This window comes from Pyxicephalus adspersus, chromosome W, assembly GCF_032062135.1.
Source record: "Pyxicephalus adspersus chromosome W, UCB_Pads_2.0, whole genome shotgun sequence".
NCBI lineage: Eukaryota > Metazoa > Chordata > Amphibia > Anura > Pyxicephalidae > Pyxicephalus > Pyxicephalus adspersus.
Genome location: NC_092870.1, coordinates 6,314,039 through 6,334,596, shown reverse-complemented (window position 1 = coordinate 6,334,596; position 20,558 = coordinate 6,314,039). Strand labels below are relative to the sequence as shown.

General features: G+C 39.5%; 1 protein-coding gene across 2 annotated transcripts in view; it reads right to left on the bottom strand.

Moving 5' to 3' along the window:
* The window catches only part of LOC140342868 (transcriptional regulator ATRX-like), a 138,397-nt gene that overhangs the window by 81,488 nt on the left and 36,351 nt on the right, over positions 1 to 20,558 (bottom strand). For both annotated transcript variants that reach the window (XM_072429240.1, XM_072429239.1), the window contains 2 exons: positions 17,484 to 17,547; positions 10,299 to 10,417 (listed from right to left, as the gene is read on the bottom strand). In XM_072429240.1, the coding sequence (XP_072285341.1) occupies positions 10,299 to 10,417; positions 17,484 to 17,547 (183 nt within the window). The remainder of the gene's footprint in view (positions 1 to 10,298; positions 10,418 to 17,483; positions 17,548 to 20,558) is intronic.

Genomic DNA, 20,558 nt, shown 5'->3' with positions numbered 1-20,558 from the left:
ATTTACCAGTAGAAAGGGAGAGGTTGAATAGTTCGGTTAGGGCAGGGACCAGGGTGGAGGAATGGGCACAGAGGAGATCAGAGGGAATTGGGTCAAGTGGACAGGTAGTAGACGGAGATGATGAGAGAAGAGTTAAGACTTCATCCACAGTAACAGGGCTGAGGGAGGCCAGTGATGATTTACAGGTGAAAGTAGTGGGTATGGTTGGAGTGGCCCGGAGAGCAGAGACATGTCTGATTTTGTCTATTTTATCTCTAAAGTAGGTGGCAATGTCTTGGGCAGAGAAGGATGTTGTGGGGGGAGCAGGTGTGGGGTTTAGGAGGGAGTCAATTGTAGAGAAGAGGTTGCGTGGGTTGGAAGCTTGAGAGGAAATGATTGCGGAGAAATAATTTTGCTTGGCGACAGTGAGCTCTGTGTTAAAGCTTTGAAGCTTGGCTTTGTAGTCTATGAAGTCAGCGCTGAGGCCAGATTTCCTCCACTTGCGCTTAGCTGCACAAACAGTCTTTTGTAGCCGTTTGATGTGATTGTTGTGCCAGGGTCGGGGGTTGGCAGGGCGGGGGTAGCAGAAGGTGGGAGGAGCAACATTATCCAAAGCCAGGGAAACAGAGTGGTTTAACATGGTGGCAGCTTCATCTGGGGAGGTGGATTTTGGAGAAAGAGGGGGTTAGGGACACAAGGCAGTTTGAGAAAAGGTTGTGATCAAGGTTACGGATATTTCTCTGCCATTGACCAAGTCTGGGATGTGGCAAGGGAGGGTAAGGGTTCGATAGGTTGAAGGTCATAAGGTTATGCCCAATGTTCACCTAAGGATGCACCAAAAGCAACCATCTTTACCTAGACAGTTCTTAAGGCGGAATAGATGGCCATGGTTACAAGTAGTATATCCCAGTATACCTTTACGAACTGTAAGGGGGACAAGATTTTATATCACAACATATACTTTGAAGCAATCTTTCTATGAAAATAGTTTCATGGAATGGTAAAGGTCCAAGATCCCCACATAAAAGAATGGCCCTATTAGGACACCTGAAAAAAATGAAAACTGATACATTATTACAAGAGTCTCATTTACACACTTAGGACTTTGGGTTAGGAAGGTATATGGGTCTTCAGCTATAGGAAGGAAAGCTTAATACTTCTAACAAGCAACTTCAAAAGCAAAGCACTCTTGCTCCTGAGATGAGGAAGGAAGGATTGTTAAATTGGTGCTAGAATTTTTTGATAAAATGCCTAATATACAGCTTTTTCAAACTTTGTCTTTATGGGTATCTCTAGATCAAAATCCATACCAATTTGTAGGTGGGGATTTTAATATGGTCATTACCTTATGGAAGATAAAGCAACAAATGTCACTACCTACACGAGGTACCTACACACATTTTTCTCCTAAAAATATAGGGACAACACATTAAACAGAGTTTGTAGAAGCAATGCATCTACATAAGTGGAGAGAACGGTATCCGCTTGAACAGCAGTGCACCTTTTATTTACCTGTTCATGGCTCTCATTCACGGTTAGATTACCTATTCTATTGTATCTGTTCTTCGCCATTGAGATCCCAAGTAGACTTTCCAGAGATTGGTACAATGGTTATTTCAGACCATACTCCACAACCATGTTAAATATCTTGGATGCAGTTCCAAAAGGGGATGCTTATTTGTGGCGCTTTCCCACATATTTCTATAAAGAACCGTACATCTGGACAATACAGACAGCCTGGAATAAATATAAAACAAATAATTTGGGGCATTTAGCTATCCTGAGAATCCATTCAATAATATCCAACCTATCAAATGGGAAGGCGGCTGGTCCTAATGGTTACAAGGCAGAGTTCTATAAAATGATGAGAGGACTGGTGACTCGTTTTGTATGATTTATACAATAATGCTGGAGACTGGGGTTCATATTCTTCAAAAAGCTAAAGAGGCCGGGGGGGGGGGGGGCTTGTGAGCAGCCGTTGGAGATGGCAGCATAATGTCACCCGGGAAACAATAGGGAAATCCTAAAGCTCAGGGAAGACACAGGCACGGACACCAGCCTCCTCTCAGACCATGCGGTCTCACAGCAAGATGCTGGCTGGAACTTCTCAGGATGGGGCCTCCCACCCCCTCTCCTGAAGATCTCTTTGAAGAAAGCGCTCCTGTGATGGCTCTGCTCGCTCTCAGCCTGTGTTACAGGCAGACACTGCATGCACCGATAGTAAACTGCTGGAGCATTTCAAGCAGGTGCTGAAATTTAAGCTTTCCAGACAGAACTACAAATCAACATTGCTTAAACCTGGAAGATTTGGACAACAGAGGCAGGAGGAGCAATATCAGAATCAGAGGTATCCCTGAGTCAATTATTGATTTATCTGCTTTTGTACATGATTTGCTTCAGGATCTTCTCCCTGATATCCACCCAGACCGGCTGGGGTGCGAGTACATAGATCCCTAAGTCCTAAAGGGCTGGATTGCCCACCCAGGGATATTATCAAGCTTGCATTTTACAAAACCAAAAAGAGGCGATATTAAAAGCAATTTGGCGCAAAAGAGATCTTGCAATTGGCTCTTACACCTAGCAAATATTTGCCGATTTGGCACCACAGACACTCCTGAAGCGGAAGGCACTCAAACCTCACCTGCAATCTTTACAGGAATTGTATATATACACAAATGGGTCTTTCCCTTCTGATTGTCATTCATGTATTTGGGGCAACAATACGCCCCACACTTTATTAGCGTTTTCAATTGAAGGTCCTGGGATCTGCAAGTCCGCGAAACTCCCTTGCCTTATCGCAAAGGTCATCCTTTGAATTTTCTGTTTCTGATCCGCTACATGGCCTTTTTGATATACGATTGTTTTATGTATCCCTGTTTCAGCACAAAATCGTTTATTAGGTAGCCACACTTGCCCGGGTGTTCAGAGTGTTCCCCACTTTTTCGGCATTGCACCTAATGGCTTTGGGATCTTTTGGTTTGGTCGCGGGGGTGGGATTGTTCTGGGGGACTATAGGGTGGGGGAAAATGTTTCAAGTGCAGAGGAAATATGTAACCTTCTGTTTTATGTCATGCAATTTAAAAGGTGGCCTATCTTTCATATAAAGTATGGTTGAAAACCAATGCATTTTTGTATAACATAATGTACAAGGTTTCAATACGCCATTAGCGGAAAAAAGCCTTTTAATCATTATGCATCACTTAAAACTAATGTGATTTGTTTGCAGGAGACAAGGTTCTCCGTATCAGCGAGCCCCAGATATTTCCATAGGAAATTACCCCAGGTATATACTGCCTCTTTTTCGGAGAAAAGTGTAGAGTACTAATAGCGTTTAATAGAAATACACCGTTCAAATGTACAAAGGAAATAACAGACCCTACTGGTCGTTATTTGCTACTGAAACCACGATTGTTAAATTACTATGCCCCAAATGCTCATCAGATTCAATTCTTTAGGCATCTTTTTAAAGTAGTTTAGACTCCTGGAAAAGGTACTCTTTATGATGGGGGATACGAATTTGGTCTTGAATGAGAAATTGGATAAGTCTTTTGTTCCAGGAAACCCCAGAAGTAGGTAGGGAGCATCTAATTCCCATAAATTTGTAGAGCTGCTTGCTGAACAGGGATTAGTAGATGTGTGGAGAGAAATGTACCCCACTATGAAAGATGTCACCTGTCACGGATCTGCCATAACTATGGGGAAGTGGACCCTCTGTGCAATCTGCACGTTTGGTGGAGGTATGAGCTGAGGCGCAGAGTCTAAGGAACCACCTGGCGTTCACCAGAGCACCCCGCAAGGAGTGATGGACGGCGCCCAGGTTGCAGCCCTCAGACACACCCATGCAGACAGCAGCTGACTGCAGATAGAACCAAATCGCTAGATAATCTTGAAAACCAGAACAGGACCAGGTAAGGGCAGGCAACAAAACAATCAAAATCAGAACCAGGGAATCAGCACTTGGAAATAGACATAGGCTGGAGCCTTAGGTAAACGCACCTATTGCAAAGGCAAGGAGTGTCAGTCTGAACACAGCTTATATAGTGAGGCCAACAGGCAGGCTGGGCGGGGACTGGATGAGCAGGTGCAGATAAATCAGCTGGAAAGGTTCGGCGAAGCCTCTAACTCTGAGCCTGGACAGAGCAGCTAGAAGCAAGATAAGGGAACCAACTGCTGCTGATCTGACATATGTCTGGTGAACAAGTACCAGATCAGCTGTGCTGCTGATCTGTGACATCACCTCCCCCCCTCCCTCCCTCCCTCCCATCTCACAATAGTTTTACTAGGATCGACCATATATTTACTCAAACTCTGCTGTTACCTTTTGTGAGCAAATCAAAGATTTTGAGTACACCCTGGTCAGATCATTCGCCAGTTATGATGTCCTGTAAAGCGTTAGTACCGAAACCTTCACAATTTCACTGGAAAATTAATGACGCAATGTTATCCAATCCAGCTACTGTAAAGTCCATAGATGACCAAATAAGCCACTATTTCGCAGTGAACTGTGATCTGTAAGCTCACCCATTATTTTGTGGGACGCCTATTAGGCGACCATAAGGGGACAATTTATACAATTAGCATCCGGACAGAAAAAGGCTAGACTAGCTAGGATACAAGACCTGACAGCTAATCTGGAGTAATTAGTCAATGGAAAAGAAGGTCAGACAGACAATTATACGGTACCATTCAAGAAAAGAAAACCGAATTGAACATGTTACTGGATAGTCAGGTAGAGAGACAGAGGAGATGGAATTGACAGAAATATTATCCCAGGGCCAACAAACATGGATCCATAATGGCCAAATTACTCAATGCCAAACCCAATCAATCTTCAATCCGCCTAAAATTTTCTAATGGGTCAGTAACGGCTAATCCCACTGCTATAGTCACCCAAAAGATCCTTGCTCTGCTACATTTCAAACTTTCAAATATTACCAACAGACAATTCCAGCTCGTTACCCATTTTTTAATGCGGCAAAAAAAGTATTAACACATCATTGAAAACAGCAGACTACCTTTTCACGAGGTGAAAGCCCAAATAAATAATACATTAGTGAATGAAAAATTACCGAGTATTTTGTCAGATTCCCATGACAAGTTTATGTCCATATGGGAGCCATGGTTACAATATGCGAATCCATCTATACCCCTAACAACGTTATCTGGTTGGCAACAACTTACTCTGCAATCATCATGGTTAAATGTATAATGTTTGTTTCCCCACAAGTTTCTTTTCTATTGTTTTCTTTGGGTAGTTTAATTGTTTTATGTGCTGAAAGGTTAGGAAATGGACCTGTCTAGTGAAAGGAAAAACACACTGTACAAAACAGTTTTATTGTGAAATTATCTGTACATGTATGCTGATATTAATGTATGGAATTTATTTATTGCCACGTACTATCTTCACTGCTCCTCACTTTCATGTCATGGATGAATGCAAATGACTGTTTACGGGTTTAAAAAAAAAAAAAAAAAAAATCATTAAAACACAAAAAGGTAAAGAGGCTTATATAAAAGTACTACCAAAGACACAGAGACCCTAAACTTCCAGAATTGTATTGTTCATTAATAAATGTGGATGCAAAGTAGCTAAAGCACAACCAGATAATATATTGCAGTGGTGGGAATCAATGCCGAAAAGGCATTTGATAAGGTTGGGTTTGAAGGAGAATATCTCCGTCTGTTGCAAAGAATGTATACTTCCTAAGGCATGAGTGCATACGCCAGGATTTATATCAAAATCATTTAAACTGCAAAGAGGTACCAGGCAGGGGTGTCCTTTATTGCCCCAGCTGCATATCTTTCAGATGACATTCTATTAATCACAGCAAAGCCATCAACTGATATTGACCACATCCAAACTCTATTTACAGCATTCAGTGAGATATCAGGCTTGAAGATTAACTTCAAAAGTAGTGGGATACTCTTAAGGTGCGTACACACTTCCAATTTTTATCGTTCAAAACGAACGACGATCGATCGGGCAAAAAATCGTTCGTAAAAAAGTAACCAACGACGCCGACGAACGAGGAAAGTCGTTGGAAACGAACGACCGGACCGGCAGATCGGATTGGACGACGATCGTTGAACATCGTTCGTGTGTACGGTCGTTTGTTGATCGTCCATGATCTGAGCATGCGTAATGAACGAACGTTCGTTCACTTTCCTGTCGTGCACATAGTTCCTCTATCGCTCAAACGATCGTATCTATTATGTGTACAATATCTACGAACGATCGTGTCGTTATCGCTATGTGCAGGATCGGTGCTATACGATCGTTCGTACATATCGTGCAGGATCGTTCGTCGTTCGTTTTCCAACGATAATAATTGGAAGTGTGTACGTAGCTTTACTCACGGTCACATAATCGCAAAAGTACCTGGTCATCAAGTACCTCGTTTGCGATAGCAAAAACCTATATAAAACATACCTCTGTATCAAGAGATACCATTTAAAATAACCCACTAATTCTGAAAGGTTTTAAAGGAGCTGGAAATGTAGGGACAATAACCGCTGTCTGTTTGGAAGGTGGCAACTAATTAAAATTACATCCTCTAAATAGTAGTGGAATAGTTTGCATAGGGTATATAACAATTTGGCAAACACAAATGTCCAATTGTTAACAAATCATTCAGTAATTTTCTTTGGCAAGGCAAACAAACTAGTATATCTTTGACTAAATTGGGAATGCCAAAAGATGAGGGAGGGGTTTATTTCCCAATCATAAGGCTTTATAATCTAGCATGCCTTACACATCATGTCAGATTGCAATGGGGAACAATTTTGAACAAATTTTTTGTTGATCTAAATTTTTAGGCTTATTTACATTAAAAAAGGTAAATGGATTCTGAAAGTGCAGTTGTCTTCCATCACGTCAAATTTTTTTCTCTACCACTTATAATAATGTGATTACTGTAGCGTGGATTTGTATAGGCTATTCATTTACACACAAGACCATGTGGTCAGAGGTTGTGCGCTGTTCTACGTAGTGAAAAAGCAAAAAAAAAATTTTCCCTAAATACACACGTATTTCCTATCTTTCACATCATGTCTGGCTCTGTTGTTTCTTGTCCTAAGTGCCTAAACAACGCTCATTCATTTTGTTACATCTGTGGCAGTTTCACCATTCCCAGTCAAGGGGATGAACATCAGTACATTTGTAGAGCAAGCCTATTTGGCATATTTTAAAGTTAAACTTTGTGATCAAGATAAGTCTTGGGCCCCTCATAAGGTGTGCAAACAGTGTGTCAAGGGTTTTTACGGATGTGGACAAAAGGAACACGTGATGGCAAACCATAGGTATACCAAATGGCATCCTAAGAGCCAGATCATCATTTTAGTGACGGTTACTTCTGTATAGTGAAAACTTCCGGATATACCAAGAAATATAAATCTAACAGAGTATCCTAGCCTACCATCAGCTATACGCCCAGGGGCTCATTCAGATGAAATCCCAGGGCCGGTTTTTGTTACACTGCCCTCTTTTGAAGAACATGATTATGGTGATGAACTAGGTGACAACAATGAAGAGTTTGAATTTGAAGAGGACTTTGTTCGTAAGGGTTTTGATCAGCACGAGTTGAGTGATTTGGGACTCTCGAAGGCGGCTTCAGAACTCCTAGCATCAAGACTAAGTGGGAAAAACCAACACAATTGGGTCATCTGTGTTGACCTTAAAATAGTATGCATCCTTCTTGGTCAGCAATGCAGATACAACAAGTATACCTGTTATCTGTGCATTTGGGACAGCAGAGCTCCTGAGGCATTGGGTGGAAAGGAACTGGCCTCCAAGATCTGCCCTAAAACCAGGTGATCCAAACATTCTACATTAGCCACTTGTTGATAGGAATATTATACTACCGCCACTGCACATGAAACTGGGTGTGATGAAGCAGTTAAAGCTTTGCCAACTGAAGGAGACTGTTTAATACCTCATTTTGGCATTTCCTAGCTTGTAATTTGAAAAAATAAAGCCTGGTGTGTTTGATGGTCCACAGATTCGGCAGCTCATCAAAGATGAACATTTTACAGATGACATCAGGACAATGTCAGAAGTCGAAAAGAATGCTTGGTTATCAGTCAAAGCCATGGTCAAGAACTTTCTTGGAAACATATGAGCAAATAGACAGAAATTGTGCAGAAACTCTTGAAGAGCTACAAAATGCTTGGTTGCAATATGACCATCAATTTTCTGCATAGCCATCTTTCTAACTTCCCGCAAAACCTTGGTGCAGTCAGTGATGAACAAGGTAACTATTCCACTAGGATTTGAAGGTCATGGAAGGACGGTATCAGGGTAGATGGGATGTGTACATATGATGGCTGACTATTGTTGGAGGATCCAGCAGGATTGTCCTAACGCTGAACACTCCAGGAAAAGCTATAAATAAAGTGTAAATTTTTACCTTAACTGCTTACTCGATTAATTTGCAAATGTTTTACTGTAAAAAAAATGTCATAGAACAATAAATCTTTTGTATGAACAAAAGGAATTTAAATAAACAGTACATTTAAGTTAATATTTCTAGTTCCCCAGTGTTGGCTATCAGAAACATCCAGATACTCCCAATTATGGTTTAGACCAGAATACAGTAACTCCATTGGATCCAAAGGCATTCCTACACTGTAAAGCTGCCAATTTACCAGAACATCTAAAACATAATTTGATTAGAGATTAAGAGATTTAATTAGATTAAGTGGCGAAAGGTCAGACGTAAATTAAAATCACCCACGAATGTACCTCCCCATTAGTGGTGATCTAGGATTTGCATCAGGACAATAGAGTTTTCCAAGAGTGGAAGAAAACAGGGCTATCATTTTTTGAAGGATTTGCTTGATATGGATACATGTCAACCATTATCTAACAAAGCTCTTCAAAAGAAATATAAACTGCCACTTTGGCTAACTCATGCTTTATATTACTTACAAGTAGTGACACACTATAGAACATGGATAAGACCATATTCTCAGTGCACCCGATGTAAATGTTTTTGATAATTTACTTACCTTATCTCCTCCATCTATCTCTGCAATATATCAGTTCTATCAAAGAACCTTTAATAAATCCCTTTCTAGTACCAATGTGATACATCGGCAAAAGGATTTCCCCCAAACACAGAGCTGGTAGAACAAATTTTGCAAGGTTATCTTACCATTCGAAAACATACGATCAATGAAATGGGGAGGAAGACCAAATTTAAAGTGATGCATAGAGCATACAAAGTTTTTAGGGAAAGAGACTCTTTAGATTCAGGAAGGTATAAATCATTATCTTCAAAATGCAGAACGCTACATGCTTCACTAACGCATTATTTATGGAGCTGTCCACATATAGAGAGAGATTTTGGAAAGAGGTGTTACAAATTTATAAATAAAACCACAAATCAAGTGCTCCATTTAAACCCTATTCTATGTTTGTTTGGACACTGGGAGCAGTTTACACCCACTGCTACACGTATAAAACAAAGGCCAGATCACTATATGTTCATTGGCAGTCAGAAGGGCTATTCTGACTGAATGGATCAACCCAGTGGTGCCAGTGTTAAAAAAGTGTATTCGATAAGGAAAAATTTGAAGCAGAAAGGGCAGATGATAAACAAGTTACTCATTTTTCCAGGTATGGCATAAGCTTATAGAGCAAGTACCTAATGCCAATGAAAAGGCACAAAGTTAGGACCGATTTAAGTATTCTACTTGGGGTGTTTCACAGTCGGTCCTAATATGTAATGATCTATAACTAATTAAAGGGTTCTGTATAACTGTCATGGACAAAGCATGTTGAATGTAGGGGTAATATAAGATTTGGGCAATACATTTTATTACCGCCCCTCCCTATATTTTGTCTATATTGTATTTTTAAGTAACTTGCCATCATTAAATATGTATATAGTCAATTTAGTTAGGAGTAATTTGCATTGTACTGTTTTTAACAATTGTATTGTCTAGTATGCTTTTTTGTGTTTAGGTTATGTTCTGTTGCACTGTTTCTGTAAAAATTCTAATAAAAAGGATTTGCCTGTATATTTCATAAACTAGATTTGTTATCTTATTGCTTTATCTGCTGATAACCCTCACTGGTTATACCAGAGAAGGGAAATGCACAATTCTTTATAAATTGGCAAAATGAGAACGCTGGAACACGAACATACATGTTAAATGTAAATAGCAGATCCATGCCATGACAAAAACAGGAAATAACCCAGGTAAGTGTTTTGATCATTTGAACAAGGATTTGTGAATAGACACCACTGTCACTATTCCATTGACAGTTATGGAGGGAATACTAATATTAACATTTACAAGTCAGTAGGACAACTCACTGCTATCATGGCAGTCTTCCCGAAATTTCACCTTCTCATTATTGCCTTCTTCAGAGGACACTTCATCATCAGATGATAAATTGGCTTTTATTTCCTGCAGAAGCATTTTCTTGGCGATCCTAGAAAATAAGCAGGAAAAATACATGACTGGAAATCTCAGTTCCCTTAAAAAGTTCCTAGTATGAATGTAAAATGCGGGCACCTTTAGAAGAGAGATCATAAAATTAGGACTTTTTATTTGTTTAGATTTGAGAAAGAAGGCTGTTTAATACACTTCCACCAGGGAGCAGAGGGCCAGTTGAAGAGTCGGCCTTCCTATGATGGATGGGTTTTAGTATCAGATCGACGCAGCAACTGCAAGCTGTGCTTATTATAGAGGAGCACCAAGGCGCTTTTGCTGTGAGGTAAAAATACATGCTTACTTTTCTTTATCTGCTATGCCCTAGTTCCTACTTTGTCCATGACAAAGCTGTATTTTGCCTGGGTATTTATCTTCTACATGTACATTATGTACAACATTCCTGCAGCACTATTTTTTAAGTTAAATGATCAGTCTTTCATGCCAGGTACAAAATATAGGTCATATGAAAAAACACAAGATCAAAGAACGCTCAATGCTTGGTTACCAGCACTGTTAGCATACCAAAGCTAGGGCATAAAGTGAATTTATTATTTGGATCGCAATGACACTATATTCACCACAGGCTTCAGTTTAAGAAGCCAGAATATTAGTGAAGATGTTAAAATGGAGTATGCAGTTTCATGGCAGCTCTGCGTATTGCTTGGAGTCACCTTGGTAAAAGTTTCAGATTTTTTTCAGAATATCCAATTCATGCTCCAGTCTTACATTTCATGAATAGTGACCGATTAAGCTCTGTGCTATCCAAAACATGGAGGAAAATCTTTTTTGCTTTTTTTTTTTAATCTGATCCCCTTTTATTTTTGCCTTGTTTTGGGAATACTGTCCTGCCAAATATAGCAGCCTGTTGACCATTCTAGTCTTAGCAGAGAGATGGAGGTAGTTCTCTTGTACGACCAAATATTCCTAGTTCCTGCTGTAAAGAATGGGAAGACCCTACTGAAATAACACACATCCTTCATAGTGGATGCAATGCTGCAGCCACCATACATTTCTATGGAAAATAAAATGTAAATGAAATAAATTTCTATTCTAGTTGGCATTATTTCTTTGTACATTAACTACTGCAAACACTGAAGACCCAGCTGCTAGTGAGGAAGGGATATCTAGTGCCTCTGGTTAGCAAGCAGACTGAAAACAGGAAAAGTAATGATGTACTAGAAAGCATTTGCATCATGGGCCGCCAACAAATGTGCAGGTATTGTGTGATGCCATCATGGCCAGACGGACCAGAACCTTAAAAGAATGCTTCTCAGATGAGGTATAAATGCCACAAAGTTCCTAAAATGCAGTCAAATCTAAGTAAGGCCATGTCCAATAGCTTCTTATTAATGGATTGAGAGCACTTCTTCCTTATTTATGACCATCATTGGATACAGTAAAAAGCCAATCTGGTCATTTTCTTCTGTTGACAAATTGTTCACAGCTAAAGATGCTTGGATATTTGTGTGTGTGCAATTAGCCTTGGATATTCAGTTCTAGACTCAGAAGTCTGCTGTTCATATTGCAAGAGTAAATATCAATTACAGTGGCAGGTGATCAAATTATTAGGGGGACAACATCCACAGCAGATGTACTTCTGCAATCAAGGTACCAGCAATGGGCATAGAAGGTGGCTTTTGGTGAAATGAAAGATAATCCTCATCCATGGTGGGACTTGACATGTAGTGTAAGACTTATCAAGTTTTTGGGAGCACAGTATGAACATTGCTTATCTACTCGCACTGGTTTGAGATTTCCCTTAGTGACATCTTCTGTGTACAGAATGCTTACACACTTTCATGTGTACCCTAGAGGGAAAAAACACCCATACACCTGTCCATATACATTAACGCCATTGGTTTTCTGGTTGATAACTGCAGCCAACTTAGACAACTCTTCCACCTCAGGGTGCATTAATGGCAAGCCCCTGTGAGACCGCACACGAACTCCAGGTTCACGCCCATAAATACAATAAGAACAAATACTTATTCCTTTTCGATTATGGGTTTAAAATAAAAATTGACATAGAATAAATACACAAGTTTTTGAAAAGCAATGGATTTCTATTAAGTTTAGTTACAAACTTTATTGTAACTTTATAGGAGACAACAAAATCTTTAGTGCTCAGAACCCAGTTTTAATTTGGTGAACTTCTGTTCTGATCTCAAGGAAGGCTCATCTATATTACTCACCAACATGGGGAGCCTAAAGTTACCGGACTGGCTGAATTGCAAGAAATACAAGGGATTTCCAGCTTCTATATAAGACAAAAGCAGTATATAGCCTTCATTCCCATTTCAACACTTTGCAAGTGGAAACGGAACAAAAACGAACATTTTGTTTCCCAGCAAGAGCTCAAGTCTGTTTTAGGGCAAAGACTTCCTAAGGTAATAAATGAATAAAGCAATGGCTAATCCTATATTTCAATTTGGTCAGGTTTAAAAGTTTTAGCAAGTACAACTCTGTTGGTAGGACTAGCCAAGCAAGTGTATGGATTTGGCCTTGTATCAGCCTCTTGCAACATCAATGTGGCAGAGCTCAAACTGGGGGAGGGAAAGGCTTCATATGCAGCCAATCACCTGATTTCATGTGTCAACAAGGGACATGCTAATATGAGCTAATAAGAGATTAGCTCATCTGTGTGGTCTCATTTCACTGTCCAGCCACAGAATAGGAGAGGGACAGGCCCTGAAGTTTCACTTGACAGCAAGACAAGGATCAGGTCTCCAGACTACTAGGTAGAGCTGTGTAAATACTTGGACTGGAGAGACCAAAAGAAATGCTTTGATTGCTCCCCCGTATGTATACACCAGTCGATTCATGTATACCTACACGGGAATATTGCTGACAGTTTAATACAAAACATTTCATGCATGGAAATGCCCCCTAACCTTTTAAGAGACCTATGTGATGTAAAGGAATTAAATAAATTCTAAATATGGAGGGCTAAGCACTGGAACTTAACAGGCTGCACACTGTATACACCTGAACAGGCTTCTGTTCTAGCAGGTCACAAGGTTTGCCATTACCAAAATGTTTGTAGTAAACTTAGGAAGCTAGTTACATTTCAACAAAAAAAAAAAAAAAAAAAAAAAAAAAAAGCAGGTCTATAAAGAAATTAATCTGACAGTCACTGCATGTACATGTGTTAAATGACAGAACTGACTACCCATAAGTGTTTGGTTAACTTCACCTTTACGGCTTTAGAAATATGCCACAAAGTGCCTCTTGACCATTGGACAAATCTATAAACAATAAATAAATTTAAATCAAAGGACAAGACAACTTTTCAAAAAATTTATTGAAGCTTTAAATAAAATGAATTCAAATATACAATTAACCTCAACAACATTGCCAAATGAAGTATGGACAACAAAAAGATGTAGAACTGCAAGATCAATTACATATCTGGAAAGTACACAGCACAGACTTTGAAAACACAAATTTGGAAAAATTAGTCCAATCTACATTATGGGTTAAAGCTTCTCCATCTGTCCCGTTTACAGTTGCATGGTTAATACAAAGCTACCCTTGTAACCCCCCCAAACAACATATTTCAAGGGGCCTAACAAACCCAGCATCCAGGACGTAATCCAGGGGGCCTGAGCCGGGTTAGTCACGCAGTGCTACCATCAACGATGTCCAGTGTGGAAGCCAAGATCTGCCCAATACTGGAGTCATGGACCCTAGAGTATTCAATAAAATCATGGGAAGCCAATTGCTACACTGGGTTTTCCCATGGTATTTATCTTGCCCGAATACATAAAAGGAGCTGTCAACATAAAAGTGCTGGCAATATCCAACTACAAACAAAAGCTGAAGGAATGTAAAGATACCAATGGCTCCAGGGCACAGAACTGTGTAAGTGGGTCATGATGACCTTTAAAAAACATGCTCACAAAAAAAAAAAAAAAAAAAAAAAAAAAAAAAAAAAAAAAAAAGACAGCTGCAGGGTTTTTCCCAGAAATTTTTTTCAGCCGGGTGGTAGGTAGCTGTAGCCGGGTGGTAAAAAAGGGGGGGTGGCAAAAGACAGCAAATTTAGTGCTCCCAGTTGTTTATGCCATGGGTATCCAGTAACCTCTTATTGTTTCAGTGTTCTACCTTCTCCCACACCCTGAAAATTACAGGTCATTGTGACATACATATTAGGAGATATGGAGGTTTGTACACAGAGCTGTGAGGATGCAGAATTCACACGCAGAGCTAGAGGTGGATACATTTCACAGGCAGAAATCCGAGCTCGTGCTATGAGATGGCTGCGTGTGTGTCCTTCACATGAAGGCTGAACTGTGTGTGCTCACCTGTCATGGGCAGCAATCCTCTGAACGGATGACAGAGCAGCCTCACTGAGATCCGTGTGGAGGATGAGAGCTGCCGAGAGCTGGGCAGGGTATTCAAATCAGCTGGGCGGAGCAACTGGCTAAAAACCTCTAGGGAGAACTATGACCTGTGAGATTAAATCGGCACTCAGTAAACCTTTTAGTCTACTGATCCGCATTAGTTTCTTTTTTATGGAGGTAGATGCTTGTTCCTCTCACTGCTCCCTAACACACTCAAATTAAAGGATATGAAGAGGCCATTGCTCTGCAGGAACAGGCAATGGCACAGGCCTGTGAAATCTTCTGCTCAATTGGTGGCTTTTTACATTTGTTAACCCAGCAGCAAAGCAGCTTTTGGACTGCATTGCCCTCAGATCAGATTTAAAAGACTGGTGAATAACTGTGCAAGCTTAGTAAAACATAATCAACTTGACAAGATAGCGTTTAGAAATGAATGCCACATTAATGGGGCTACTATTTCACCCTCTTTATGAGCATTTGTTACCTGGTTTATAGCTACAGGGATAGTTTAAAAACTACTTGTGTACATGTCTAGGCACATTATAAGCTTCATGAAATAATGTACGCTAATAAAGCACAGACATACTCAACTTAGGAGGCACCGCTCACACCATGTATACTTCAGTGTGGGATCAAAACAAACCAATGTTTGTTTCTAGAGATTCCAAAGACACCCCTCACACTAACAGTATGGCCTAACTGCCTTTTATTAGGGCAGGATATAGGTTTTGTCACTTGGCATTTCAGTGTGAACATGCCACATCAGATGTGAACAGGTCCTTTAGGTAAAGTCTTATAAATTTGCATATGTCAGCAGTGCTGTGTTTCCTCCATAAGAGAGCAACCTGGCAATGCTGGACAACAACAAATCAGCTTTAGAGAAACGGGGGGGTAGGGGGGTTTGACCGTTTCTGAAAATCTTATTTATATATACACCTCTTCCCACCCTTAAAAAATTAACTTTAGGCAGACTATATTTAGGAAATAGTAGCAGCAGACATGTAATACCACAAAAGCAACATTTATAATATCACAGAAGCAAAATTTACCTACATTTTAACTATCAACTGAACAATAAATTTTATTCAAATAAACATTTTTAAAACATGAAGCAGAAAGTAGATTTTAGAACATTAACATCATTCTTCCAATTTAAATTGGTTATATTGATCTTGCACCCATCAACTCCTGGGAAAAAAAAATGTGATTTACTGCAATCACAGCACCAAGAGCAAGCAAGAGAATGGAAAAGTGCGGTCAATTTTCCCATCAGCTCTTCTTCGGTTACACAGTCGCCATTAAACACGTCATGTATTGATGAGACTGATGACTGGATACTAGCTTCAATGTTATGAACACTTTACACACCAATAAATAAAAAGCAATCTAGCTAATTAAACCTTGTGAGCCATGAAAAAAAAAAAAAAAAAAAAAAAAAAAATGATTTTGGTCATGGAGTTCTGATGCAATTGTACCAAAGAACAGAGCATTCCAGGCACTCACTACTTGGAAGAATATCCATGAAATAACAGAAGTTTTCCCAGCGGAGATGTGATTAAAACATATTTGACAGTTATCAGAGCTGATCGGACAGAACGTATTGATACTAAAGGCTCAATTCACAACACACAGATTAGGATCCTTCTATTCAGCCACAATTTTAATTTGCAAAACTTATTACCGACTGCTTTGTGAATTAAGCCCAACATATATACGCAATGCTGTTGAAGACTACAGATCTCACTGAAATGGAGAGTTGTGTTAGGGTACTCTATAAAGCTGGCTGGTCTCATAGTAATCCCTCTACAGCTTATTACTTCATAAATATCCTCAAGTGTCCTCAAGCCATTCTGCATAAGAACCCAAAACCATAATGTTTTAGACTGTAAGGTCATAATCACTTTACAAGGGAAAATTTTTCATGAAAATCACAGAAATTAAGATGCAGTTTTAGGTCTAAACACCTCAATAGTCAAGCAAAACAACCAGTCCCGCGCTCACCACCTAATGTAAACCCAAGCTCATTCTGGCAACCACTATCCACACTTGCTTTCATTGAGCTCCCCATTAGGGTAAACAAAGATCTTGAGGGTAAGGGACACTGCACCTTTCCTTCAATGTTGGGACCTTAGTAGCTAATCTCCAGGCCAACGTGACAAGGTGGGGGCTAGAGGAGATTGCTTGGCCCTGTGTAAGTTCTGCCTAGATGGTATGTATGAGCAGAAAGGGTAGTAAGGTATTACTAGGTATTTTTATTGCAGGAATCTGTACCAACCACTTGTTACTATCTATACACTTTGTATAAGCTTTGCAAATAAAGTGATCCAGTGATCATGGTCAATTCTTCAGTCAGTCCAAAGTCAGAACAGACCAAGTCATTCCAGAAGCTTAGAGAGCAGATTCTGCATTCCTGAACTATCAATTATAAACACAGTTGTTAGGCCTTTAATTCATTGCTCTCAATCAAATATCAGCATGTTTACCAGATACTCTGCAGTGTATTTATAACACACACTATGCCAGGTGTGTAAATACACTTAAATTTATAGTTTCATTGGTTTGCAGGTTTTTTGACCAATTGTTCAAGCTTGTAAGCAGCCTGGGATTGAGTCTTTACAAGACAGGAATTGTGGCTTTGAACAGCATGCTTGCTCTTCTGATGCTTTGGACCCATGCTTAGGGTGTGTTATAAGCTTTTGAAAGTCAGTATGATTAGAATCATACCTATTCTCAGGATCACCGTCTTCCTCATCCTCTGCAGTGCCAAATTTAGTCCCCGCTTCATCGCCTAGAGAAAGAGGGGGGGGGAAAAAAATAGACGTAAAACAAACTTCCACACAACCATATCACATGTCTGTACTGCATGGGCTGAGATTATGTACAGTATACAGAGGAAGCTCTCATTTTGCTTTCTGAAGTCCTGTTATTTGCACTAGTAAAAAAGGATGACTGATGAGTACCTGAAGGATACATTACAAAAATACTAGACCGTTTTTAAACACACATAAGATTAAATATCTGCTGAAGAGGATAGCCAGGTCTCATCTGACAATTCCATAAAGATTGTACACCATTTGAAACAGTTATCGGATATAAAAAAAAATTTAGGAGAACAAGGGGTCAATAGACTTATAATACCTTTTAAAGGAGAGAAACTGCAGCATACCCACCATCTATCCCTTACCCCAGTGCACTGCATCAACCAAACAAAGGCACTTTGTCTTTCAGAGTTAAAGCAGTTTTTTCAGCAGTTCCCACAAATTCAATGTTTAGCCAAGTCAAATAAGGTGGCAGAAAGGTCTGATGGGTCAGTCACTATTGGAGGGTAGATTGGGGATCATAAGTGATAGTTGGGGGGGGGCAGTTATGGATAAATAAAAGGCGCTTCCCATGTTACACAAACATTGGATTGTGCAGTACTAATTGTACTGAAAAACAAAAGGATTTGGCAAACAGTATTGGTAAATGCAGCAATGGTTTAAAGAACCTGTTCACCAATGCTAGAAGTCTGGCAAACAAAATGAGGGAGTTGGAAGCCTTAATGAGTGAAGAGCATTATGACTTAATTGGTATTGCTGAATCCTGGCTTTGTACTTCACATGACTGGGCTGTCAATATTCCTGGTTATACTCTCTTTCGTAAAGACAGACAGACACCACCACCTTTTTGTTTGACCAAGTGAGAGGTGATCTGAAAGGGAATGTGAAAGAAGAAATTGTTGGAGCATGTGAGGAGGTTGAGACATTATGGTGGAGTTACTTACTGAGTCGGCTATAGGGCCCCCAGAGCTAAAGAAGAAATAGAGAATAAACTACTAGCACAGATAGAAAGGGCTGCAAAGTAGTGATAGGTGATTTTAACTACATTGACTGGAGTAATAGCAACAGGTACAGCAAAAGGGCAGAAATGTAGGAATTTAAAACAGGATAATTTTTATGGTACCAGATTAAAGAAGTCCCAACCAGAAATAATACTCTGCTGGACCTAGTTTTTTTTCTAACAATGCAGAGCTTATAACAAACACACACATAAAAGAAAGTCTGGGTACCAGTGACCATATTATGATTTCTATTTAATGCAAGTTGTAAATGGGAAAAAAAAAAACTGCACAAATAAAAACATTCAATTTCAAGAGCAAATTTGTGATCGTTAAGGGTGGCTCTCTATGACTTGACTGGGAGAGAAGATTGTCCTCAAGGAACAGAAATGGGAATGTTTCAAGTCTGATCTACACCAAACACACTGCAAAATATATTCCAATGGGTAAATTAAAACCTATGTGGCTCACAGCTGATGGTAAAAAAAGCCATAATGAAGACAGCGTTCCAAACATAAAAATGAAGGATCACCATTATTTAAAAACAGCAAGTTGCAGATGTGCAAAACTTCAAAATGAAAGACAAATTGCAAAAGTAAGGCAAACCCCCAATTTCTTTTAAAATAAATCACAAAAAGATTAGGTCTGAGCATTTAGGCCCCTTAAAGTAGGTCTCATGGTTGGTAACTAGGGATAAAGAAAATGCGTATTTATTAAAACATACTTTTTTTTACCTCTATGTATACTCGAAAGGAAAATGGCAGAGCTCAAGTCCAAATTGCTAATTGCAATGTCACTGCCTTAAAATGAGTCACAGTGGCTCAAAATTGCTATGATTGAAAAACAGTTTGATAAATTAAGGTTGACAAAGCACTAGGACCTGATTGATTACACCCACGTGTCCTCAAGGAGCTGAGCTCAGTTATTTCAACACCAGTTTCTAATTTTTAGAGACACTTTATCACTGGCATGGTACAAATGGCAAGGGAGCAAAGTCATTATCAACTAACTACAGACTGGTATTTTAACTTCCATAGTTGGAAAGGTCCTGGAGATTTTCATAAAGAACCACATATAATATTTTCTAGCAGAAACTCTTCTAAGTTATAGCCAGCATGGATTCAAGAAAAACTGAAGTTGTCAAAACAAATTTACTCTTTATGAGGAAGCAAGTAAGGGGGGGGATATGATCACCCTGTATAAACGGTTCATATAGAGAACCCTCTTCCCCATTATTCACTTTGAAATCATTACAAAGAACAAGAGGGTACTCTTTGCGTCTGAAGAAAATAAGTTTAAGCTCCGGATAAGGAAGGGATTCTTCACTTTAAGGGCTGTGTAAACGTGGAATCTGCTCCCTCAGGAAGTAGTTTCAGCAACTACTATAGATTGCTTTAAGAAAAGGCTAGATGTTTTTCTAGACGCACAGAATATAACTGGTTATTAAGGCTTTAAAGTAAAAATATCAGTGGCTGTTGATCCAGGGAACATCCGATTGCCTCATAGAATCGGGAAGGAATATTTTTCCCCTGTTGAAGCAAAAGTTACCAGGATTTTTTTGGCTTTCTCTGGACCAACTATGTCTTATATCTGGGATATGTTTATTTCCCTAGTGGTTGAACTTGATGGACTTATGTCTTTTTTCAACCTAGCCTACTATGTAACTAAGTAAACAGGTAGACTGGAGTAGCAGTTGAGATCGTATACTTGGCTTTTGCTGCATTTGACAGTCCCCCACAGAGGGTTAATATGTAAATTAGGGTCAAAAGGCTTAGAAAATTAAATCTGTAAATGTATAGAGAACTGGCTTAAAGACGGCAGAGTAGCGATTAATGATTTGTAATCGGAATAGTCCAACAGTATTAGTGGTGTACCCCAGAGTTTAGTGTTGGGTTCTTTACAGTTTAACATCTTTATAAATATAGCTTTTGGAATTAAAAGTACCATTTGTGTTTGCCTGCATCAACTTTTTTTTTTTTTTT